At 38.9% G+C, this 25,831-nt stretch overlaps 2 protein-coding genes across 2 annotated transcripts in view; one reads left to right on the forward strand and one right to left on the reverse strand.

The window, feature by feature from the left end:
- The window catches only part of Slc35f3 (solute carrier family 35 member F3), a 372,969-nt gene that overhangs the window by 332,132 nt on the left and 15,006 nt on the right, over window positions 1-25,831 (forward strand). The gene's annotated exons all lie outside the window — the stretch shown is intronic.
- Coa1 (cytochrome c oxidase assembly factor 1) lies at window positions 3,724-6,905 on the reverse strand. Its single transcript, XM_021266447.2, is given in 3 exon segments — window positions 3,724-3,830; window positions 3,833-4,014; window positions 6,856-6,905. Coding segments are annotated over 3 exon segments (339 nt in total).

Genomic DNA, 25,831 nt, shown 5'->3' on the forward strand with positions numbered 1-25,831 from the left:
TCGCCATATATGGTTGAGCCTCGAGGTCAGTATGCTAGATAAAATAAGCCAGCCCCAAAGGACAAGTGCTGTGTGATTCTGCTTACACGAGCTCCCCAGAAGAGTCAAGTCCTTAGAGACAGAAAGTAAACCGGGACCACCAGGGACCGGGAGAAAGAGCAAGGTGAGTTGGTGTTGAAAGGGGACAGGGTCTCAACTTGGGAAAATGAGAAAGTTCTAGAGATGGAACTAGGGTGGTGTTGGCAGCACAATGGTATGAATGTCCTTGATGCTCACAATGGCATGCTTTAAAATGTTAAGAGTGTCTATATTTTACCAGACTTAAAAAAAAAACTATAAAGGATATGATCTGTATGATAAAAAGGCTAAATCTCTCTGTACTCTTTTCAGGACATGTAAACTTGAGGACAGTGAGGGTGAGGTAGGAGTGGGTTGAGAAATTCTTTTCAGAAAGAATATGACCCCCCCCACACACACACACAGGTTTTGGGCTCTAGGATGCACTGCAGTGATCTGGAGGAGACCCATAAACAGAAAACCCTAGAATGGAGCTCTGGCTGATGGCCCCATCGGTGCTTTGGGAAGCAGGATTCATCCTGCTCTATCTGGGGAGTGATCTGCTCACTACAGGCCAGACTGGGACAGCAATTGAGTGTTTCTTTTCTTTTTTTTTTAATTTATATATTTATTGGCACATTTTAGGTATACAATACGTTTACATTTATCATTGGGTGCTTGTACCTGAACATGATGTATCTTGGTTCTTATGTTTCCCCCATTACCTATGCACCCTTCACCCCCTCCACCCTTCCCTATTTACATAGATTTTGCTTCCATTTTTTTTTCTTTCTCATAATTTTTCCTTTCCCTTCTTCCCTTTCCCCTTCACCTTCCCCCACCCCTACACCTTTGGACCTTTTCCTATTTCAAATTATCAATTATTCATTTTAATCATTTTCATCCTTATTTACACTCTCAGTTTCTCACACTAGAGAAACTATTCGGTATTTACACATGTGTGTCCTATTGCAATTGAGTGTTTCTAATTGGCTCCTTTAGGAAGTAAAGGCAAGGCAAAGATATCAAAAGGGGATCCACACTCCACTGCTGACTGCTGATGGAGGAGACGCAAAGCTCTCCATACTTTCTAGCCCTTCTCTTTCATTAAGAACATGGCTGTTAGAGAACCAAGGGCATGAACTTACCTGCTGGCTACCTCACCACACCGAATTGGAGCTATCTGTAAAAACCCCCCATCTTCTGGGAGACATTGTGCTCCTGAGCCTTCAAGGACAGAAAATTAGGTGAGAGGAAATCATGGTCAGAGGCGTCACTCAACCTATCCAAGGCTGTGCAATGAGGAATCCTTTATCTTTCATTTTGAAAAAAGATAGTTTATTCTAAAATTAGAATGTGGTGGTGGTTGCACAGCTTCTCTAAAACTCAATCAACTGCACACTTAGAAAGGGTGAGTGGCATGATATGTGAGTTACAGCTCAACAAAGCAGCTTAGTAAATGATTTTTCCACACAAAGATTTAAAATGTCTTTACACAAATCTCACAACATCTGTGAACTGTTTGCTTGGTTTTGGCTTGGAGGTTCCTAATCCATCTTTGGAATAGTGCCTTGCTGTTGTTGCACTATCCAGAAAAAGGAAAAAAATGAAAGAGTCTCCACCTTAGGGGACCAACCACAGCACAGGCAAGGGAGAGGAGACTTGGGCTTGGCTCAAGAGTGAGACTCCAGGCCCCAACAAACAGCCCAGCAAGGCAGAGCTATCCAGCCTGTCGCTGAGGTCCCAGCCCTGGCCGGGCCTCTTCCAATATGGAGGTCTGTGCTTCCTGCCCTCTTTCAAACAGAACCTTCAGACTCACAAAGTTCCAAAGAGCCTTCCCATAAATTTCCTGTTTAAAACAGCAAGACAGTATTTCTACTGTGAGTCCAAAGACTCTGAAGCAGGAGGGAAAGAAGCTGAGATGTTCAAATAAAAGGTAGACTTTCATTTATTTAGGGTTATTTGTTTGTCTTTACTCTCTGGTACTTACACTTCGCAGACCTGGGCCACTTACATCCAGCAATATTCCTGGGTCAAACTGCTGTTTAAAGAATGGGTAAATATGACTTGTAAGAAATACACAAAGGGCATATCAATAAATGGGCTTTTGAAAATTCTTCACAGCACTTGTTATGATTTAAATCTAAACGTTCCCCAAAAGTCACATGTGAAGATGGGTCCTGGTCAGAAGGGGCAGTGCACTGGGGATATGATTGGAAGGGTATTCTCATCCCTAGCTCCTATTTTCTCTCTCTGTTTCCTGACCAGCATGGGATAAACTGCTTTCCTCTGCCATACTGTTTTGACATGCTATTTCCACCTTGGAGCCATCCAGCCATGAACTGCATCCACTGAAACTATGAGCCAAAATAAACCTCTCCTTTTTAAATTGTGGTTCTTGGGTATTTTTTCCCCAGGAATGGGAAAGCTGATTAATATATCCTTAATTTTTTTCAAGAAATTTTAAACAATAATGTTTTCTTGCTTTTTTTAAAACTCAGGATTGCAAAATTCTTGAAAAAATCATTTTTTTGAGTTAAAAGACTGGTAAGTTTAAGCTAAGGTAAATTTCCTCCAATTTCTCAAAAATATTTGGAGTTACTCAAATCATAGAAAATGAGAACATAATTACATCTTAATGTGCTGTCAGTTTTAGGTCAGCCTTTTTTCCTCCCTATCTCTTATTAGAAAGAATTCATACATCCTGTTGGTAATCTAGAAATGCCCATAAGTACACAACCCAGCAGTAACCATGTGGCAGTGTGGCGGTAGCAAGTGTAGCAGAAGCCTGAATGGAAGACCTCCTGGGGTATCTTACCAGAAGAGGATCCAGGAAGCTCTTGGGCACTTCCTCTGAAGGTGACAGAAGGCATAGCAAATACATAAGAAGCTAAGCGCACACAACTACTGTTAGAATTTGGACCTGGAGTATCCCCCCAAGTCCCATGTATTAAAGATTTAGTCCCCAGCATGGTACTTTTGGGAAGTTGGGTGAGACTTTAAGAGGTGGGGCTTAATGGACAGTCTTCAGGTCACTGAGGGCGTGGGGTTGGTGTGATTGTGGCATCCAGGCCCTCCCTCTTTCTCTCACACTCAGTCGAGGAGAATGGTTTTCCTCAACCACACATTCCCACTATGCTATGCCACCCACAGGTCAAAAAACAGCAGAGCCAACCAATCACGGACAGAAACTTCCAAAACTGAGCCCAAATAAAACTTTTTTCTAACAAGTTAATTATCTCAGGTATTTGTTACAGTAACAGAAAGCTGACTGATTCACTTGCTTAGCCCTTCACCTGCTGTTACACGCCACACAAAAGCATGGTAAAGATGAGGCTCTGGTCAAAAGAAAGCATTATGGACTTACAAACTCCCAGAATGAAATTCCAGGGCTCCCTAGTCATTTTTTTTAGCAGAAATCAACAAACATTTTATTATTAATACTGGCTTATTTTATCTTGTGCTTTGCTTTTTTTAATAAGGAGCACTTTTAAAGAAATATCAACCTTTACTGTAAGTTTCTCTCTGGCTGAATTAAAAGAAGCACAATAGCATCTGTGGTAGTCACTTCAGCACAACATGGGAACGACCTCACTCCAGCAGCCACCTGACTGGAGGCCGGAGAACCAATTCACAACTGCCAGGAGAGTGGATGCAGTCTTCTGCTCATTTCTCCTCCTCGCCATGCATGAACATGGGAATCTGCCATCCATCCTGGAGCTTCAGGATGGCCTTCTGAAAGTTTCACCTCTGAAAGGGAGCACCTCTGGATGACCACGCGCCTTGGGAGCAGAGACTGAAATCTTCAACTGGGCATTGGTGATGTCCACCAGGTGGTCCCGGCTGAGCATTGGCAGGTGGTGCACCGTGAGGGACAAGCCCAGGGCTTCCAGTGCCTTGGGGGGACCGTGCAGCTGCTCCAGTGCCATGTGGTAGTACTCGGTCCCAGTGAACCCTCTCCCAAATTCCAAGGAGTCTTAATAAAGATCCACTTGTGACTGGTATGCAGTTGGGTGGTGCTTTTCTTCTAATAGTACAGATTCAGATTCCCGACCTCCACAGACTTCCCTAGGGCTCTCTAGTCTTTATTCTTCATTGGGAATGGAAGACCCTCTGGCCATCTGAACCTTTCACCTTATTATGAAACTATTGCATGTGGGTGCCATGAAGAATCTCAGAGAACAAGGAGGATCTGGCAGCATGTATATGGAAGCCAGGTGACATTGTATGACACCAGCTGCTGCCACACACAAACCTCAGAGTGTCGATGGCCCTTACATATTCATGTCCAACACAGGTGGTTGTCAGGAGGCTCTGCTCTTAAAACTGATACAGGATCTCAGATTCCTTCCCTGTGGCTCTTCTGTCTTCAACACTCAGCTTCAAGGTAGCAAGCCAGAAAATAGAGTCCTGGAGGAAGCTCACTTCACTGCTGCTTGGTCTGGGCTGTGTAATCATTTCCTCTACCCCTCCAAACATTCTCTTTTGGCACCTCCATTTATGAGCTCTGTAGACTCAATTACACTGACTAGATGGAATTATTCACTCTCCCTCTGTTATCTGATTTTATCCTTATATTGAGAAATTGAATTTCTGGTGTACCTTGTGAGGATGTGGAGTGTCTAGCACTTTTCCAGGGTTTTGCAAGTATGTGTGCTTTGTAGGTGGCCCTGCTGGATGGTGTCATGCCATATGTGAAATTTACTCAAGTACACCATGTGCAAGATGTATGTGTGTGTGTGTGTCACATTTACTGTGTGCTTGTTAGCACCTTTCCAATTAATTAGGCTATTGCTATTTGCCTAAATAAATCATCCATATAAATTAATCACTATTTGTTATGGTTTGGATCCAGAATGTCTCCCAAAAGCTCAGGTGTTGAAAGCTTGGTCCCTAGTGCAGCAGTATTCAGAGGTGGGGATTTTAGGAAATGATTGAATTATGAGGATTCTGATTTCACCAATGGGTTAATCCACTGGAGATTCATAACTTGATGGGCTATTGGAAGATGATGGAAATTTAGGAAGTGAGACCCAGTTGAAGGGAATGCATCCTTGTGGGTATGTCTTTGAGGTCTATATCTTATTCCTGGCCCCTTCTTCTCTGGCTCTCTCTTTATTTCCTGGACCCCATGAGGTGAGTAGCCTCTTTTACCACATACCCCTGCCACCAGGATGTCCTGTCTTTTCCATGGGCCCAAAGCAATGGAGCCAGTGGACCATGGATTGAAACCTCTGAAACTGTGAGCCAAAACAAACCTTTACTCCTTTAAGTTGTTTTCTTGGGTATTTTGTTAGCAAAGCTAACATATCATCTACTGATCACTACCTTTTATTTAATAATGCTGACTTACAACCTAATTGTAAATGGCTATCACTTAGCGTGACCCTAGTGTTTTCCTACAAAGCTTAATTTTAAAATTTTACATCTTTCCATTAGCATGAAACTAAATCCCAAAGCACATTTGGACATTTAACTACCCTCCAAATGTGGCTCACTTGAGAGTAGTATTGCATCTACGACTTTTGTGGATTACTTTTATCTAGATTTTCTTTCAATTTTCTGATAGTGTTTAATTTCTTTTTTCCTTTCTTTTGTTTTCAAATCAAGGAGAATATTCTTTCACACAGCCAAAGTCTCCTCGAGTCTCCTTGGTTTGTTTTTATTTGTTTTGGGTTTTGTGTGTGTGATTTTTGTTTTTGTTTTGTTTTTTTGGGTACTGGGGATCGAACTTAGGACCTTGCGCTTGTGAGGCAGACACAGTGCCACTGAGCTAAATCCCCAGCCCTGTTTTTTGTTTTTTGAGACAAGGTCCTGCTATGTAGCCCAGGCTGGCCTCTAACTCATGGCAATCCTCCCGCCTCAGGCTCCCAAGTGCTGGGATAACAGGAGTGCACTACCATACCTGGCTTCATTTGTTTTGTTTTGTTTTGTTTTTATATTTCCATGCTGGGGATGGATCCCAGGACCCTGTGCATACTAAGTATGCTCTCCAGGACTGAGTAGCATCCCAGCCCTCTGCAGCCTCTCATATGCCACATGCCCTGCTACTGTATTTCTGAGTCCCAGGTTGATCTAAATCTCTGAAAAAAACAGAGAAGGAGGCTAGATCCTTGTGTTGCCACTGAGTGAAGGGAGCAGGGTCTTTCATTTAGAACATTGGATTTATGGCACTAGACATTGCCTGGCCTCACACTTGGATGGAGTCAGCACCCACCAATGCCCATTTACCATCTATGTGTCTCTAGTTCTTACTCTCTTGCTCTTCACTGATAATCTCTGTCATCACATTCTTAAAGAAAGAAATCTCCCCAGGTTCAGGAATAGAATGGTGCATTGGTTAAAAACATGGAATCTGGAGGCAGACAGAACAGGATTCAAATCCCTGCTCTACTCTTTATAGTTCTGTGACTTTAGGCAAGTCACTCAGTATCTGAGCCTCAGTTTTTCTTACTCATTTTTCTCATTTAATAATGAGAATAGTAATAATAATCTCTGACTAATGGGGTTGTCAAGATAAAACAAAATAATACATATCAAACATTAGCAATGTCCTTAGATGTAACTTTGTCATGGGAAGTCTGGGGATGTTTGGTAATATTATTGGTATTAACTTATTGGTACTAAGTGGCATCACTATTAATTTATGTTCACAATCATAGAAGCTTAACAGCATCTTTCACTCCTTCCTGGCTTCTATCTTAGCAATTGCATGCTGCACACATCCAAACCAGCTACATAACTCCAGAGCCTCTCTTAATACCCCCCTCCATTCTATCCCCATCATCACCAACCTACCTCACGTCTGAGTACCTGTCACCCAGATGCCTAGGCACCTGTTGATCCATCCTCTACAGCCTGAGGAGCAGGGCTGCTTCACTTACACAAAGATCTGCAGTGTCTTTCTGTGGCTCTTTACATAATCCTTCCTTCCCTGGCCTGAGCTCAACCACTCCAGAGTTTGACAGTAACTAATCTTGCCAGATTCATCTGTTACTACAGTTCCCAGCATCTCCAGCCCTCCAGCCAGATGGTACTCTCCAGTATTTCTCAGATGCATTCTATCTTCTCCTGTCTTGGTACTATGATTAATTCTGCATAGGATCCCTTTCCTCTGCCCGCTTTTTCTGCCAAACCAAATCTCACACATCCTTGAATACTGAATTCAGGTGTTCCTCAAGGAGTTACATGTCTATTTGACTGCCACAACATTATCTCTTCTCCCTTACACTATAGTTGAGACTTGTCTCTCTAGATATGAACATCTTTGAGAAGGGAAAAAAATACAATCACACATTGTGTCTCCTAGTCTATTGACTTTAGCATACAGCAGAGGCCAATACAAACATTAGAATGTAAATGTCCATTGACTGTTTTTGTTAATTTTTAAAATAATTAAACATAATTTATCACAGAGTTATACTCCTCTCAACTCTTGCCAACACTGCAATGAGTCAGAAATATATTATAATCATCATAGAATTCTCAAGGAATCTTGTCAAATCATGACTAAGGTCATCTATCCCCTCCCCAATGATGACAATACTTTTCCCTATAATCTGAAGGTTTGTGAAGATGTTATCACACAGTGGCCAAGAATAGAGATCCTCCTACTCAGTATCCTCTGGACTTCCAGTAAACCAGTGGTTCAGTTTCTCCATTTTCTATGGAATCTTCATCATGCTTATTGTCTATGAGGAATATCCGGAAGGGGCTTGCTTCATGCTTGAGTTTGCACTGGGGACACAGGAAATACTGAACCTAAAATAGTCCCAGCAAGGTGTGGTGGCACATGCTTGTAATCCCAGCATTCTGGGAGACTTAGGCAGGAGGATCACAAATTTGAGCCCAGCTGAAACAACTTAGTAACTTACCAAGTCACTGTCTCAAAATCACAAATAAAAAAGGCTGGGTATGTAGCTTCGTGGGAAGGAATGTGATGGAAGCCATGAACGCCCAGCATAGGAAACAAATGGAATCAGGAAAAGAGACATTTCTTAAAAATAGCAAGGAACCATGAGAAATCAATCCAGCAGCTGCTAGATGACGCAAAGAAGAATAACATAAGATTGATCGGACTCAATGAAAAAGGAGGAGATAGCGCAAATGACATTAAAAAACTGTTCTCAGAAGTAATAGCAGAAAACTTCCCAAACAGAAAAAAGAATTTGACATACAGATAAGTGAGGCATATAGGACTCCAATTAGCCATGATCAAAAAAGTCTTCCCCAAGGCATATAATAGTCAAGATTCCAGAAATTGAACACAAGAACAGAATATTAAGGGCTGTTAGGGAAAAGAAACAAATCACCTATAAAGGAAAGCCCACAAGAATCACAGCATACTTCTTTTTCTTTTTTTTTTTTTTTGCACTATTAAATTTAAGCATTGTTTTGCTTAAATTCTTTTATTGGTACATTTTAGGTATACAATACATTTACATTTATCATTGGGTGCTTGTAACTGTGCATGATGTATCTTGGTTCTTATTTTCTCCCCATTCCCTGCGCTCCCTCCCCCCTTCCCTATTTACAAAGACTTTGTTTCCATTTTTTCCTTTTCTCATAATTTTTCCTTTCCCTTCTTTCCTTTCCCCTTCCCTTCCCACTTCTCCTACCCCTTTGGAACTTTTCTTCCTATTTCAATTTTTCAATTGTTCGTTTAAATTATTTTAATCCTTATTTACACTTTCAGTTTCTCACACTAGAGAAGCTATTTGGTATTTACACATGTGTGCCCTATTTATTTCACTTAAGAGTATGGCCTCAATATGCATCCATTTAGCTATAAATGTCTCTAGTTTCTCATTCTTTATGGCTGAGTAATACTCCATTTTATTAAAAAAACCCCACATCTTCTTTATCCAGTTTCCAGTTGATGGGCAATTGGGCTGTTTCCAAGCTTTAGCTATTACAAACTGTGCTGCTATAAACATAGGTGCACATATATCGCTGTGGTATGATTCTTTTTATTTTTTTAGTTTTTTTATTGGTACATTTTAGGTGTACAATTTGTTTACATTTATCATTGGGTGTTTGTACCTGTACATGATATATCTTGGTTCTTATTTTTTTCCCCATTACCTGTGTGCCTTTCAACCCCCCGCCCTTCCCTATTTACATAGATTTCATTTCCTTTTTTTTTCCTTTTCTCACAGTTTTTCCTTTCCCTCTTTTCCTTTCCCCTTCCCCTCCCTTCACTTCTTTGTCTTTGGACCTTTTTTCCTATTTCAAATTATCAATTATTCATTTTAATCATTTTAACCCTTGTTTACTCTATCAGTTTCTCACACTAGAGAAACTATTTGGTATTTACACATGTTTGTCCTATTTATTTCCCTTAAGAGTATGGCCTCGATATGCATTCATTTAGCTATAAATGACTCTAGTTTTTCGTTCTTTATGGCTGAGTAGTACTCTATTTTATTTAAAAAAAAAACACACATTTTCTTTATCCAGTTTCCAGTTGATGAGCACTTGGGCTGCTTCCAAGCTTTAGCTATTACAAACTGTGCTACTATAAACACGGGTGCACATATATCACTGTGATATGATTCTTTTAATTCTTTGAGGAAGATACCCAGCAGGGGAATAGCTGGGTCATATGGGACCTGTAGTCCTAGTTCTTTGAGGTAGCTCCATACTGATTTCCACAGTGGTTGCACCAATCTGCACTCCCACCAACAATGGAGAAGGGATCCTTTCTCCCCACAACCCCGCCAGCATTTGTTATTTGTTGATTTCTTGATAGTAGCCATTCTTTCTGGGGTGAGGTGGAATCTCAGGGTTGTTTTCATCTGCATCTCTCGAATGACCAGTCATGTTGAACATTTTTTCATATATTTGTTTGCTGCTTTTACTTCTTTGTCTGAGAAATGTCTGTTCATTTCAGATGCCCATTTTTGAATTGGGTCTTTGAATTTGGGGGGTCTGATTTTTTTCAATTCTTTATATATTCTAGATAGTAGTCCTTTGTCTGAGGTACAGCTGCTAAAATTTTTTTCCCATATTGTAGGTTGTCTGTTAGCTCTGTTGGTGGTTTCTTTTGCAGTGCAGAAGCTTTTTAATAAGATGAGATCCCAGTTGTTGATTCTTTCTGCTAGTTCCTGTGCTGCTGAGGTTTTGTTCATAAAGTCTTTTCCTATGCCAATGTCTTCAAGAGTTCTACCTAACTTCTCTTCCAGCAACTTTAGTGTTTCTGTCTTAATATTTAGATCTTTAATCCACTTCAATCTTAGTTTAGTGCATGGTGATAGGTATGGGTCTAGTTTTAATCTTTGGCAGGTTGAAATCCAGTTTTTCCAACACCATTTATTAAATAGGCTACCTTTCCTCTGATGCTGGTGGTTGGCTCTTTTGTCAAAGATGAGGTGGCTGAATATGTCTGGAGTTGTTTCTGCATCTTCTAATCTATTCTACTGATCCTTAAGTCTGTTCCTTTGCCAGTACCATGCTGATTTTATCACAGTAGCTTTGTAGTATAGTTTCAAATTGGGGATTGTGATACCCCCAGCCATGTCTCTGTTGCTTAGAATTGCTTTAGCTATCCTAGGTCTCTTATGGTTCCGAATGAATTTTTGGATTGTTTTCTCTAGTTCTGTGAAGTATACTGTTGGAATTTCAATTGGCATTGCATTGAATCTATATAGTTTTGGAAGTATGGTCATTTTCACTATATTGGTTCTTCCTACCCAGGAGAAGGGATGTCTTTCCATTTTCTTGTATTCTCTTTGATCTCTTTTTTCAGAGTGCTGTAGTTTTCACTGTAGAGGTCTTTTGCTTCCTTTGTTAGATTGATTCCTAGATATTTCATTTTTTTGGATGCTATTGTAAAAGGAATTGTTTCCCTATTTCTCTCTCAGTGAGTCTGTTATTTGTGTACAAGAAGGCTATTGTTTTCTGAGTGTTGACCTTGTATCCAGCTACTCTACTGAATCTGTCAATTAAGTCTAGAAGTCTTCTGGCAGAGTTTTTTGGGTCTTCTATGTAAAGTATCATATCATCAGCAAATAATGACAGTTTAACTTCTTCTTTTCCCATCATTATTCCTTTTACTTCTTTCTCTTTTCTAATTGCTGTGGCTAATGTTTCCAGAACTATATTGAACAGGAGTGGTGATAGTGGGCATCCTTGTCTTGTTCCCAATTTTAGCATGAAAGTTTTCAGTTTTTGACCATTTAGTATGATATTGGCTGTTGGTTTTTCATAGATAGCCTTAATCAGGTTAAGAAAAAGACCTGCTATTCCAATTTTCTGTACAGTTTTTATCATGAATGGGTGCTGGATTTACTACACTTGATCTTAGCCAAAAGGCAGAGAAGCAATAATGGGTGCTGGATTTTGTCGAATGCCTTTTCTGCATCTATTGAGATGATCATATGGTTTTTGTCCTTGACTCTGTTAATATGGTGTATTACATTTATTGATTTATGAATGTTGAACCATCCTTGCATCCCTGGGATAAATCCGACTTGGTCAGGGTGTATGATCTTCTTGATGACCCTCTGTATTCTGTTTGCCAGTATCTTGTTGAGAATTTCTGCATCTATGTTCATTAGGGAGATTGGCTTGTAGTTCTCTTTTTGATTTGGGTCTTTCCCTGGTTTTGGAATCAAAGTAACACTTGCTTCCAGGAATGAATTTAGAAGCCTTGCTTCCCTTTCAATTTCCTTGATGAGTTTAAAGAGTAATGGCGTTAGTTCTTCAAATGTCTTGTAAAATTCAGCAGGGAAGCCATCTGGACCCGGGCTTTTCTTTCTTGGTAAATATTTTCAATATTTACAAACAAATATTCAATTTCACTCATGGTAATTTGGGTGTTTAGAATTTCTATATCTTCTTCATTTAACTTTAGCAATTTTTATGTATCTAGGAATCTGCCCATTTCTTCTGTGTTTTCCATTTTATTGGAGTAGAGGTTCTCAAAGTAGGTATTGATGATCCTCTGGATTTCTGTTGGATCTGTTGTGACTTCACCTTTTTCATTCTTAATTGCATGTATTTGTGCCTTTTCTTTCCTTTTTTTTGATAAGGTTGGCTAAAGGTTTATCGATTTTATTTATTCTTTCAAAAAACTAACTCTTTGATTCATTGATTTTTTGTATTGTTCTCTTAGTCTCCATTGCATTGATTTCTGCCCTGATCTTTATAATTTCCTCTCTTGTGTGGGCTTTGGGTTTGTTATGCTCTTCTTTTTCTAGGAACTTGAGGTTCTGCATTAGGTTATTTATCTGAGTTTTCTCTGTTTTCCTAATATGGGCATTCACTGCTCTGAATTTCCCGCCTAGAACTGCTTTCATTGTGTCCCATAGATTCCTGTATGTTGTACTGGCATTTTCATTTACTTGTAGAAACTGTTTAATTTCTTCTTTAATTACTTCTGTGACCCATTGGTTGTTCAAGAGGGTGTTATTCAGTTTCTATGTGTTTGTTGGGTTTTGTGGTTTCTTATGTTATTGATCTCCAATTTTATTGCACTATGGTCTGATAATATACAGGGGGTTACTTCAATTCTTTTACATTTACTTAGACATGCCCTATGAGCTAGCATGTGGCCTATTCTGGAGAATGACCCATGTGCAGCCGAAAGGAGTGTGTATTCCAATTTTGTGGGGTGGAACCCTCTGTAAATATCTATTAAGTCCATTCGTTCAATAGCTTGGTTCACTTCTAGAATTTCCTTGTTAACTTTTTGTCCAGATGATCTGTCTATTTGTGATAGTGGGGTATTGAGGTCCCCCACTACAAATGTGTTGGTGTTTATTTGGTTTTTCATGTCTATTAATATTTGTTTTGTATAGTTGGGTGCATTCGTAATTGGTGCATATATATTTAGGATTGTCATCTCTTCCTCTTGGATTGTTCCCTTCACAAGAATGTAGTGGCCATCTTTGTCCCTCTTAATTAGTTTTGGTTTGAAATCTACTTTGTCTGTAAATAAGATTGCTACCCCTGCTTTCTTCTGGGTTCCTGTGGAGTGGAGAACTGTTTTCCATCCTTTTACTTTCAGTCTATGAGTTTCTTTTTGAGTTAGGTGTGTTTCTTGTACACAGAGTATTGTTGCATTTTCCTTTTTAATCCATTCTGCCAGTCTATTTCTTTAGATTGGTGAATTGAGTCCATTAACATTGAGGGTTATAATTGATAGATATTGATTTATCCTTGTCATGATGTTTTACTTTTGTTGGCTCTTTTATTTCCTATTTTTTCCCCTTTTCCCTTTAGTGTCTTACCTTGCCTGGTGGCTTCCCTCTTTTGAGCCTCATGGAGTTGTGGCCTTCATTGCTTTTTTCTAGGATATTGTTTGGAATTGCTTGTAGTGCTGGTTTGGTGTTCATGAAATTTCTCAGGTGTTTTTTGTTGTGAAAGTATCTAATTTCCCCATCAATTTTGAAAGATAATTTTGCAGGATACAACAGTCTAGGTTGGAAGTTATTTTCTTTTAGGGCTTGAAATACTTCACTCCAGCCTCTCCTTGATTTGAGGGTTTGTGTTGAGAAGTCTGCCGTGATTCTGATGGGCTTTCCTTTGTAGGCGATTTGTTTCTTTTCTCTAACTGCTTGTAGGATCTTTTCTGTTGGATTTCTAGGATCTTGACTATATGTCTAGATGTAGATTTTTTTTTATCATGGCTAGTTGGAGTTCTATATGCCTCACTTATCTGTATGTCCAATTCTCTACCTCTTTCTGGGAAGTTTTCCACTATTACTTCTGTGAACAGTTTTTTTATGTCAATGGTGCTTTCTCCTGTTTTTTCATGGACTCCTATCAGTCTTATGTTATTCTTCTTTGCATTGTCTAGCAATTGTTGGATTGATTTCTTGTGGTCCCTCAATATTTTTAAGAAATCTCTATTTTCATGGTCTCTAACTGTGATCCTGTCTTCTATATCTGATATTCTTATTGCTTCTTGGCCTTTTGGCTAAGATCAAGTGTATATCTGATATTCTATCTTCAGATTCCCTTAATCTGCTCTGCATGCTTTCAATGGAGTTTTTAATCTCCTGAATATCTGTTTGAATCTGTTTCATGGATTCCATTTCTTTCTTATGTTGGGTGATCATAGTTTCCATTACTTTCTTATGCTGGATATTCATGGCTTCCAGCATGTTTCTGAGCTCATCTATTTTTTTTATCTGTTTCTGTTCTAGATCCTCTAATCATGTCTTTCACTCTACTCACCATCTCTGTAGATATCTGGGAGATTATTTCTGCTTTGAATTTTTCTAGAGCCTCATTCATCTGTTTTGTTACTTCCTGTGCTATCAGTTCAGGCTATCCAGGTGGTTGGTTATGGGACTTTTCCATCTCATTTCCCCCAGGATTCACCCTTAGTGGGGTGGAAGTCTGAGTTTGTGCCTTGCTTAAATGTCTTCTCATTTTTGTTTTTGGTACTGTCCTTGGTTTAACTCCTGGGTTGATAGTTTGAAATTGCTTATTGTAGGTATCTTTGTTGCTTGTAATTAGAATCTTTATGGAATGATTGCTTCTTAGAGGTGTCTTCCAGATATAGCTGGTCTTTAAGTTTTGAGTCTCTAATGACTCTAAGGCTATCCCATTTTCCTTATACTAGGAAGGTTCATTGACCAGATCAATAACAACACCTTAGCCCAAGTGATACAATCAGCAACACCATTGCATCAAGTACATCTTTGAAAATGACATTTTGTGGTAGTTATTAATCTATCACCTTTAGCTGTGTGAATTAAATCAAGATCAAGGAACAACCCAACATATAGTGAATAAACTCTTCAATATAACAACTTTACCCTTTGGGATGGGGAGTTAGAAGGGGTTGGGGAGGGAGGGACAGATGGGAAGAAGGATAGGGGAAGGTTAGCAGTGTGGCCAGAGGACACAGGTGAGAAGGAAAAAGAGAATAATAGGAAAATAATGAAGAACTCCGAATGAGGACCAAAAAGGGAAGATGAACAGTGTGGGAGAGCAAGAGAGTGAATGTAAGAGAGAAAGGAAAGAGAAAAGAAAGAAGAAAAGAAAAAGAAAAAAAGGAGAGAAAAACAAATATTTGCAAAGAGTGGGGGAAAAAATTAAAGATAAGAGGAGCAAAAGAAAAGAAAAGAGAAAAGAAAACCAAACTAATAATACTAATTTGGGGAATAAAAAACAACAATGAAGATGTAGGGCCTCTTTCAGGGTATGTCACAATAGACAACGTGGGTAGCAGTGTGCAGAAATAAGTCAATGAGTCTCAGCAAGCTAGTCGCAGACCCATGAGATTCAGGAAGATTTCTGGCTGCAAGTCCCAAGTTGAGCTCCCTGTCCTCCTGTAGGGTTGAACTCTGCAGAGTTGTATTGCAGGTTCCAGCTGCCCTTTCCCTGAAGATAGATCCGGTCCTGATGGGAGGTGAAGATGACTCCAACTTACCCAGTACCATGGTCTGGTGGTCCAGTGTCCTCTGCGTCTTTGTAGTGTGGAACCAGGTGGCTATACAGAGAAGAGGCCAGAGGAGCGGCGGGGGGGGGGGGGGGGGGGTCCAGTGAATTGCTGCTGAGGCGTGGGCTGATTCGGCGTGTTCCCGCAACTTGCGATCTTGGTAGGGCATCCACAGACCTGCCTGTCTGCAGTGGGCTGTGGTATGATTCTTTTAATTCTTTGAGGAAGATACCCAGTAGGGGAATGAATAGTTGGGTCAAATGTGACCTATAATCCTAGTTCTTTGTGGTATTTCCATACTGATTTCCAGAGTGGTTGCACCAGTCTGCACTCCCACCAACAATGGAGAAGGGTTCCTTTCTCCCCACACCCCTGTCAGCATTTGTTATTGGTTGATTTCTTGATAGCAGTCATTCTTTCTGGGGTGAGGTGGAATCTCAGTGTTGTTTTCATCTGCATCTCTCAAATGACCAGTGATGTTGAACATTTTGTCATATATTTATTTGCTGCTTTTACTTCTTTGTCTGAGAAATGTCTGTTCATTTCAGATGCCCATTTTTGAATTGGTCTTCGAATCTGGGGGGTCTGATTTTTTTCAATTCTTTATAGATTCTAGATAGTAGTCCTTTGTCTGAGGTACAGCTGCTAAAAATTTCTTCCCATATTGTAGGTTGTCTCTTAGCTCTGTTGGTGGTTTCTCTTGCAGTGCAGAATCTTTTTAATAAGATGAGATCCCAGTTGTTGATTCTTTGTGCTAGTTCCTGTGCTACTGAGGTTTTGTTCATAAAGTCTTTTCCTATGCCAATGTCTTCAAGAGTTCTACCTAACTTCTCTTCCAGCAACTTTAGTGTTCCTGTTTTAATATTTGGATCTTTAATCCACTTTGATCTTAGTTTAGTGCATGGTGATAGATATGGGTCTAGCTTTAATCTCTGGCAGGTTGAAATCCAGTTTTTTCAACACCATTTATTAAATAGGCTATCTTTCCTCCACTGAGGGTGATTGGCTCCTTTGTCAAAGATGAGGTGGCTGAATATGTCTGGAGTTGTTTCTGCATCTTCTAATCTATTCTACTGATCCTTAAGTCTGTTCCTTTGCCAGTACCATGCTGTTTTTATCACAGTAGCTTTGTAGTATAGTTTCAAGCTGGAGATTGTACTACCCCCTGCCATGACTCTGTTGCCTAGAATTGCTTTTGCTATTCTAGGTCTCTTCTGGTCCCAAATGAATTTTTGGATTGTTTTCTCTAGTTCTGTGAAAAATATTGTTACAATTTCAATCAGCATTGCGTTAAATCTATATAGCAGTTTTGGATAGTTCAACTTATGTAAATCAATAAATGTAATACACTATATTAACAAAGCCAAGGACAAAAGCCATATGATCATCTCAATAGATGCAGAAAAAGCATTTGACAAAATCTAACACCCATTCATGATAAAAACCCTACAGAAAATTGGAATAGAAGATCTTTATCTCAACCTGATTAAGGCCATCTATGAAAAACCAATAGCCAACATCATACTAAATGGTCAAAAACTGAAAACTTTCATGCTAAAATTAGGAACAAGACAAGGATGCCCACTATCACCACTCCTCCTGTTCAATATAGTTCTGGAAACATTAGCCACAGCAATTAGAAAAGAGAAAGAAATAAAAGGAATAAAGATAGGAAAGGAAGCAGTTAAACTGTCATTATTTGCTGACAATATGATACTTTCCATAAAAGGCCTAAAAAACTCTGCCAAAAGACTTCTAGACTTAATTGACAGATTCAGTAGAGTAGCTGGATACAAGGTCAACACTCAAAAAAAATAGCCTTCTTGTACATAAATAACAGACTCACTGAGAGAGAAATTAGGGAAACAACTACTTTTATAATAGCATCCAAAAAAATGAAATATCTAGGAATCAATCTAACAAAGGAAGCAAAAGACCTCTACAGTGAAAACTACAGCACTCTGAAAAAAGAGATAGAAGAGGATGTACGGAAATGAAAGACATCCCTTGTTCCTGGGTAGGAAGAACCAATGTAGTGAAAATGGCCACACTTCCAAAACTACTATATAGATTTAATGCAATGCTGATTGAAAATTACAGCATACTTCTTAATACAAACTCTCAAGTCAATGAGAGCTTGGAGTGAAGTATTTCAAGCCCTAAAGGAAAACAACTTCCAACCCAGATTGATGTACCCTGCAAAACTATCCTTCAAAATTGATGGAGAAATAAGATATTTCCGTGACAAAGAGCACCTCTAGAAGTTCATGACCACCAAAACAGCATTCCAAAGTGTTCTAAAGGATATTCTAGAAAGAAATAATAAGGATTACAACTCCATGAACTCCAACAGAATGAATCCACCAGACAGGACAAGAAATTAAACAGAAAAGGAATGAAGGAATCCAATAGCAGGAAAATAAGATAGAGATAAGTCGATATAAATCAGTTATAACCATCAATGTTAATGGTCTCACTGCACCAATCAAAAGAACCAGACTGGCAGAATGGATCAAGAAGCAAGATTCAACAATATGCTGCATATAAGAAACACATTTAACTAAAAAACAAATTCACAGACTGAAAATCAAGGGATGGAAAACAATATTCCATGCAACAGGAAACCAGAAAAAAGCAAGGATAGGTAAACTGTTTGCAGACAAAGTGGATTTCAAGCCAGAACTGATTAAGAAAGTCAAAGGTCAATACCTCCTGGTAAAGGGAACAATCCAAGAGGAAACGATAACAATCCTAAATATATATTCACCAAATAGCAGCATACTCAACTACACAAAACAAATATTAACAGACATGAAAAGTCATATAAGCACTAATACAGTTGTAATAGGGAATCTCAATACCCCCCTGTAACGTATAGACAGATCAACTAGACAAAAAATACAACATACTGGAACTTATGGGATGCAATGAAAGCAGTCCTATGAGGGAAATTTATAGTGGTGAATTCCCATATCAGGAAAACAGAGTGGGCTCAAACAACAACTTGATGTTGAACCTCAAGCTTCTAGAAAAAGAAAACCAAGTCAAACCCAAAGCTCACATGAGGAAGGAAATCATAATAATCAGGGCAGAAATTAATGCAATGGAGACTAACAATACAAAGAATCAATAAATCAAAGAGTTGGTTCTTTGAAAGATTAAATTATATTGACAAACCTTTAGCCAACCTTATCAAAAAAAGGAAAGAAAAGACTCAAATCCATGCAATTAGGAATGAAAAGGGTGAAATAACAACAGATCCTGTGTAGATCCAGAAGATCATCAATACCTACTTTAAGAACCTGTATTCTAATAAGATGGAAAATAACAGAAGAAATGGACAGATTCCTAGGTATATATAAATTACCAAAATTAAATCAAGAAGATACAGAAATTCCAAATAAACCAATATCAGCCAATGAAATTGAATATGTAATTTAAAAACTACCAACAAAGAAAAGCCCTGGCCCTGATGGATTCACTGCTGAATTCTACAAGAAATTTAGAGACAGCCTAATGCTGCTACTCCTCAAACTCTTTAATGAAATAGAAAGGGAAGCAATACTCCCAAATTAGTTCCTGGAAGCAATCATTACCCTGATTCCAAACCCAGAGAAGGATACAACAAAAAAGGAGAATTACAGGTCAGTCTCCCTAATGCACACAGATGTAAACATCCTCAGTGAGATACCGGCAAACAGAACGCAGCAAATCATCAGGAAGATTATACACCATGACCAAGTTGGATTCATCTCAGGGATGCAGGGATGGTTCAACATATGCAAATCAATAAATGTAATACACTATATCAATAGAGCCAAGGACAAAAACTATATGAGCCTCTCAATAGATGCAGAAAAAGAGTTTGACAAGGTCCAACACTCAGTTGGACCCTACAGAAAATTGTTATAGATGGTCTTTATCTCAATCTATAAAAGCCATCTATGACAAACCAACGGTCAACATCATATTAAATGGACAAAAACTGAAAGCTTTCATTCTAAAATCAGGAACAAGACAAGGATGTCCACTGTCACCACTCTTGTTCAATATAGTTCTGGAAACATTAGCCAGAGAAAGAAATAAAAAGAATAAGGATAGGAAAGGAAGAAGTTAAATTATCATTATTTGAGGATGACATGATACTCTATATAAAAGACCCCAAAAACTCCCCTGAAAGCTTTTAGATTTGATAATCAAATTCAGTGGCATAGCTGGATACGAAGTCAACACTCAAAGGTCAATAGCCTTCCTGTACACAAATAACAGACTCACAGAGAGAGAAATAGAGAAACAATCCCTTTCACAACAGCATCCAAAAAAAATGAAATACCTAGGAATCAATCTAACAAAGAAAGTAAAATACCTCTACATTGAAAACTACATTGAAAAGGGAGATTGAAGAGGATATTAGAAAATGGAAAGATATCCCTTGTTCTTGGATAGGAAGAACCAATATAGTGAAAATGGATATACTTCCAAAATTGTTGTACAGATTCAATGCAATCCCAAATCAAAATCCCAACAGAATATCTCACAGAATTAGAAAAAATAATTGTAAAAATCATTTGGAACCAGAAGAGACTTAGAATAGCAAAGGCAATTCTGGGCAACAAAGACAAAGCAAGGGATATCACAATCTCTGACTTTATACTACAAAGCTATGGTGATTAAAAACAGTATGGTACTGCCAAAAGAACAGACCTGAGGATCATTGGAATAGACTAGAGGATGCATAAACAACTCCAGACATACTCAACCACCTTATCTTTGACAAAGAAGCCAAACACTGTTACTGGAAGATAGCCTCTTTAATAAATGGTGCTGGAAAAACTGACTTTCAGATGTGGAAGATTGAAACTAGACCCATATCTTTCACTATGCACTAACCTAAAATCAAAATGTATCAAAGATCTAAATATTAAAACAAAAACACTAACTCTGCTGGCAGAGAGAATAGGTAGAATGCTTGAGGACATAGTAGTAGGCAAAGACTTCATGAACAAACCCCAGAGTACACTGGAAATCAACAACTGTGACCTCATCTTATTAAAAAGCTTATGCACAGCAAGAGAAACCACCACTAGAGTAAAGAGACAACCCACAGAGTGGGTAAAAATTTTTTCCAGTTATTCAGATAAAGGACTATTATCTAGAATATGTAAAGAACTCAAAAAAAAATCAGAACCCCACCACCACAGTTTAAAGACCCAGTGCAAAAATGGGCATCTTAAATGAAAAGACACTTCTCAGATAAAGAATTAGAAATGACAAATAAATATATTTAAAAATGTTCAACATCACTGGTCATTCAAGAGATGCAAATTAAAACAATGCTGAGATTCCATCTCACTCCAGAAAGAATGGCTGCTATCAAGAAATCAACCAATAACAAATGCTGGAGGGGCTGTGGGAGAAAGGAACCCTTCTCCACTGCTTGTGAGAGTGTAGTCTGGTGCAACCACTGTGGAAATCAATATGGAGATTTCTCAAAAACTAAAACTAGAGGTTCTATTTGACCCAGCTATACCTCTTCTTGGTATCTTCCCAAAAGAATTAAAAGCATCATATCACAGCTATATATCCACACCCATGTTTATAGCAGCACAGTTTGTAATAGCTAAATCTTGGAAACAGCCCAAATGCCCATCAACTGAAGAGTGGATAAAGAAGATGTGTTTTTTTATATACAATGGAGTACTACTCTGCCATAAAGAAGGATGAGTTTCAGACATTTATAGCTAAATGGATGAACTCTGAGACCATACTCTTAAGTGAAATAAACCGTACACACAGGTTTAAATACAGCATTGTTTCTCTGGTACGAGAAACTGAATGTGGAAATAAGGACTGAGATGTATAATGGATGTTGAGAAATGGGAAGAAAGTGTTCAAATGGGAAGGGGAACAAGGGAGGAGAGAGGGAGAAAGGAAGGAAGGGACAAGAAGAAAAGGGAAAATAGAAGGGAAAAATGGAAACAAAGCTCTTGTACATAGGGAGGGGAGGGGGCTTGAGGGGGGATGAGGTAAAATAAAATAAAATTTATTAATAAAAAATATGGATTTTTAAATTTCTTTTGAAAGATTGCTCTGAAAGAAACTTCCAGCCTGAATTTTACAGCAAAAATCTCCTGAAGCCTGGCTGTGGATATAACCTTCCACCAGGTACAGTTACAGATTGTATTACTTAACTGATGCAGAGGTCTGGGTCTTTGGATCCTCTCAAAATTGACACATGAAATCCTTCCCCTCAAGGTTATGGCAATTAGCAGGTACGAGGCCTTTGGAGGTGATTAGATCTGAGAGCAGAGCCTTCATGAATGGAATTAGTGTCCTTATAAAAGAGACTCCAGAAATCTCCTTTGGCCCTTTCACCATGTGAAGTCATATAGAGAAAATGTCATCTATGAACCAGGAAATGAATTCTAACCCCGCACCAAATTTGCTAGAACCTTGATTTTGAACTTCCCAGCCTCCAGAACCGTGAGAAATAAATGCTTGTTGTTTATAACCCAACAATATATAACATTTTATTATAGTATCCTGAAAGGACCAAGACACTTGAACTCTATGGGGACTTGGTAATTGTTACCTCTGCCATAGAATGTTGATGTTCAAGTGGATAGATAGCTGTACGTGTGTGTGTATGTGTGTGTGTGTCTGTGTGTGTGTGTGTGAGAGGGGGGGGAGAGAGAAAGAGAGGGAGAGACAGAGAGGACATAAATAGTGCATAAAATGTCGAAGACTGAAGAGATGGGGTCCAAATTGTAAATAGTCCTTTCAGTTCACATTGTTCTGGTACATAAACTATGATTAAAAGGAATATATGCCAAACATCCCTTTGAGACAGTATCTCTTCTTCACAAACCACCAGGGTTATAACTCAGAGGGAGCAGGCAGCAGACATTTGCCTAAACATTTCCTGAAGAGTAGAGCCAGGGGGAATTACACACAATCAGAGTAGGTGGTAGGGAGCCGATCCTAGAATTCCACCTGGGACTGTCACTGCTCATGAAATTAGCTAAAGCAGTTGAGAGCAGCCTGCTTTCAAAAGAGAGATGCGACTAGATCAATCAAGTAAGCAACAATACAAACAGCAATGAATCAATACGCAGGGCGCTTTAGTTTCCTGGCCAAGGTCGAGCAGAGAGGTCAGTGTGAATTTCTGATGACAAGCCAGCAAGCAGAGAAGTCAAAAATAAAAATAGAAATTCTTTTAACTTTTTATGGGAACTCAGAAATGACCGCTATATGAATGATTTTATTAACATTAGAATTAATAATAGATGTTTTCAGGAAGCATTACATATTTCCAAACAAGGCTACCATAGGGAATCCTAAGACTCTGTAAGGTCATTGCTAGGTTATTTTGCACTTCACTTACAACAAAGAAATCAATCTTAAGACTTCTATGTACATTAAAGGGCATGTTAAAGTCACCACACACTTAGCATTTTATCAGTACCAGTCTGTCATGTTCATGGTTGAGGCTGGAAATTTTTCTAGGCGTTTAATACTAAAAACTAAAATGATTTCTCATCAGGTATAGTTACTCATCATAATTCATTACCTCAGAGGTTCTATCAATTAAATCCAACATTGAACTGAACAAGCAATAGCATGATTGTGATTCTCTGGTCTTGTCCTTTTAGTATAGTCTATGCCAGACCTCTGAGTCGGGGAAGAGAAAAGATTCCTCAGAACTGCTGGGGATAAATGTCTATACCTGTTTGTTTTCCATTTTGGTTTCTGGAAAGCCCTGACAGAGTTATTTTTTGAGTAATAGCATACCATCTCTGGAAATTCAAAGCCCTCCTTGAAATAAAAAACCAATATCTAGAAAGAGCCATACATGGAGCTCATCTAGCCCATTAATTTATTTAACAAGAGATACCCTAAATACCTGGCCACCTAATAAACCCTTGAGAGAATGAGATATGGGGCCACTAGGCTTTGTCTCCCAGTCAGCTCTCTTAAGTGAAGCTGTTCCAACAAATTTCCATACACTCGGTGGTTTATAAATAATGGAAATGTATTTCTCACTGTTCTGGAGGCTGGGAAGTCTGAGATCAGGTGCCAGCAGTGTTGGGAGCTAGTGAGGGCCTATTCCATGTTGCAAATACCATCTTCTCCCTGTGTTCTCCCACGATAAAAAGAGGGCAAAGTTGTTCTCTGGGGTCCCTTTTATTTATTTTTTTAATGTTAAATTCTTTTATTGGTACATTGTAGGTATACAACACAGTTACATTTCTCACTGGGAATTGTGCCTTTACGTAATGCATCTTGGTTCTTATATTTTCCCCATTCCTAGCTGTCCCTTCACCCCCACCACCCTTCCCTATTCACAAAGACTTTATTTCCATTTTTTCCATTTCTCAGCATTTTTCCTTTCCCTTCTTTCCTTTCCCCTGCCCCTCCCACTTCCCCTACCCCTTTGGACATTTTCTTCCTATTTTGCATTATCGATCATTCATTCTAACCATTGGTACATTTTAGGTATACAATATAATGACATTCATCATTGGAAATTTGCACCTTTACATAGTCTCTCTTGGTTCTTATTTTTCACCCTTGCCCAGCCCTCCCTTCAACCTCTCCATCCCTCCCTATTTACAAAGATTTTGTTCTTATTTTTCCATTTTCTCATATTAATCCCATTCCCTTCTATCCTTTCCCCTAGCCTTCCCACTTCCTTCCCCTTTGCCCCTTTTCTTCCTGTTTCACATTACCTATTATACATTTTAGTCCTTATTTACACTTTCAGTTTCTCACACCAGAGAAACTATTTGGTATTTATACATGTGTGTCCTATTTATTTCACTTAAGAGTATCACCTCAATGTGCATCCACGTAGCTATAAATGTCTCTAATTTCTCATTTTTTATGGCTGAGTAGTACTCCATTTTATTTTAAAAACCACATTTTCTTTATCCAGTCTCCAGTTAATGGGGATTTGGGATGCTTCCAAGTTTTAGCTATCACAAACTGTGCTGCTATGAACATGGGTGCACATATATCGCTGTGGTATGATTCTTTTAATTCTTTGGGGAAGATCCCCAGCAGGGGAATAGCTGGGTCAAATGGGACTTCCAGTCCTAGTTCTTTGAGGTATCTCCATACTGATTTCCACAGTGCTTGCACCAGTCTACACTCCCACCAGCAGTGGAGAAGGGTTCCTCTTTCCCCACAGCCCCACCAGCATTTGTTATTGGTTGATTTCATGATAGCAGCTATTCTTTCTGGAGTGAGCTGGAATCTCAGCATTGTTTTCATTTGCATCTCTCGAATGACCAGTGATGTTGAACATTTTTTCATGTATTTATTTGCTATTTCTACTTCTTTGTCTGAGAAATGTCTGTTCATTTCAGATGCCCATTTTCAGATTGGGTCTTTAAATTTGGGAGGTCTGATCTTTTTAAGTTCTTTATAGATTCGAGATAGTAGACCTTTGTCTGAGGAAAAGCAGGTGAAGATTGTTTCCCACATTGTGAGTTGTCTCTTCACACTGCTGGTGGTTTCTCTTGCTGTGCAGAAGCTTTTTAAGAAGAAGAGATCCCATTTGTTGATTGTTTGTGCTAGTTCACGGGCAACTGAGGTTTTGTTCATAAAATCTTTTCCTACACCAATGTCTTCAAGAGTTCTACCTAACCTCTGTTCCAATTGGTCCAGCGTTTCTATTTTAATATTTAGATCTTTAATCCATTTTGATTTTTGTTTAGTGCATGGTGAGAGATATAGGTCTAGTTTTAATCTTTGGCAAGTTGAAGCCCAGTTTTTCCAGCACCATTTATTAAAGAGGCTATCTTTCCTCCAGTGAGGGTGTTTGGCTCCTTTATCAAAGATGAGATGGCTGAGTGTGTCTGGTGTTGTTTCTGCATCTTCTAATCTGTTCCACGGGTCCTCAGGTCTGTTTCTTTGCCAGGACCATGCTGTTTTTATCACAGTAGCTTTGTAGTATAGTTGCAGGTTGGGGATTGTGCTACCCCCTGCCATGTCTCTGTTACCTAGAATTGCTTTTGCTATTCTGGGCCTCTTCTTGTTCCAAATGAATTTTTGGATTGTTTTCTCAAGGTCCATGAGGTATGCTGTTGGGATCTCAATTGGAATTGCATTATATCTATATAGCAGTTTTGGAAGTATGGCCATTTTCACTCTATTAATCCTTCCTACCCAGGAGGAGGGGATGTCAGTCCATTTTCTGATATCATCTTCAATCTCTCTTTTCAGAGTGCTATAGTTTTCAGAGAAGAGGTCCTTGATTTCTTTCATTAAGTTGATTCCTAGGTATTTCAGTTTTTTGGATGCTATTGTGAAAGGTATTATTTGCCCTATTTCTCTCTCAGTGAGACGGTCATTTGTGTAGAGGAAAGCTATTGATTT

This window comes from Heterocephalus glaber, unplaced genomic scaffold, assembly GCF_053883595.1.
Source record: "Heterocephalus glaber isolate CG9 unplaced genomic scaffold, H.glaber_assembly_v1.0 deba00001472, whole genome shotgun sequence".
Classification (NCBI taxonomy): Eukaryota; Metazoa; Chordata; class Mammalia; order Rodentia; family Bathyergidae; genus Heterocephalus; species Heterocephalus glaber.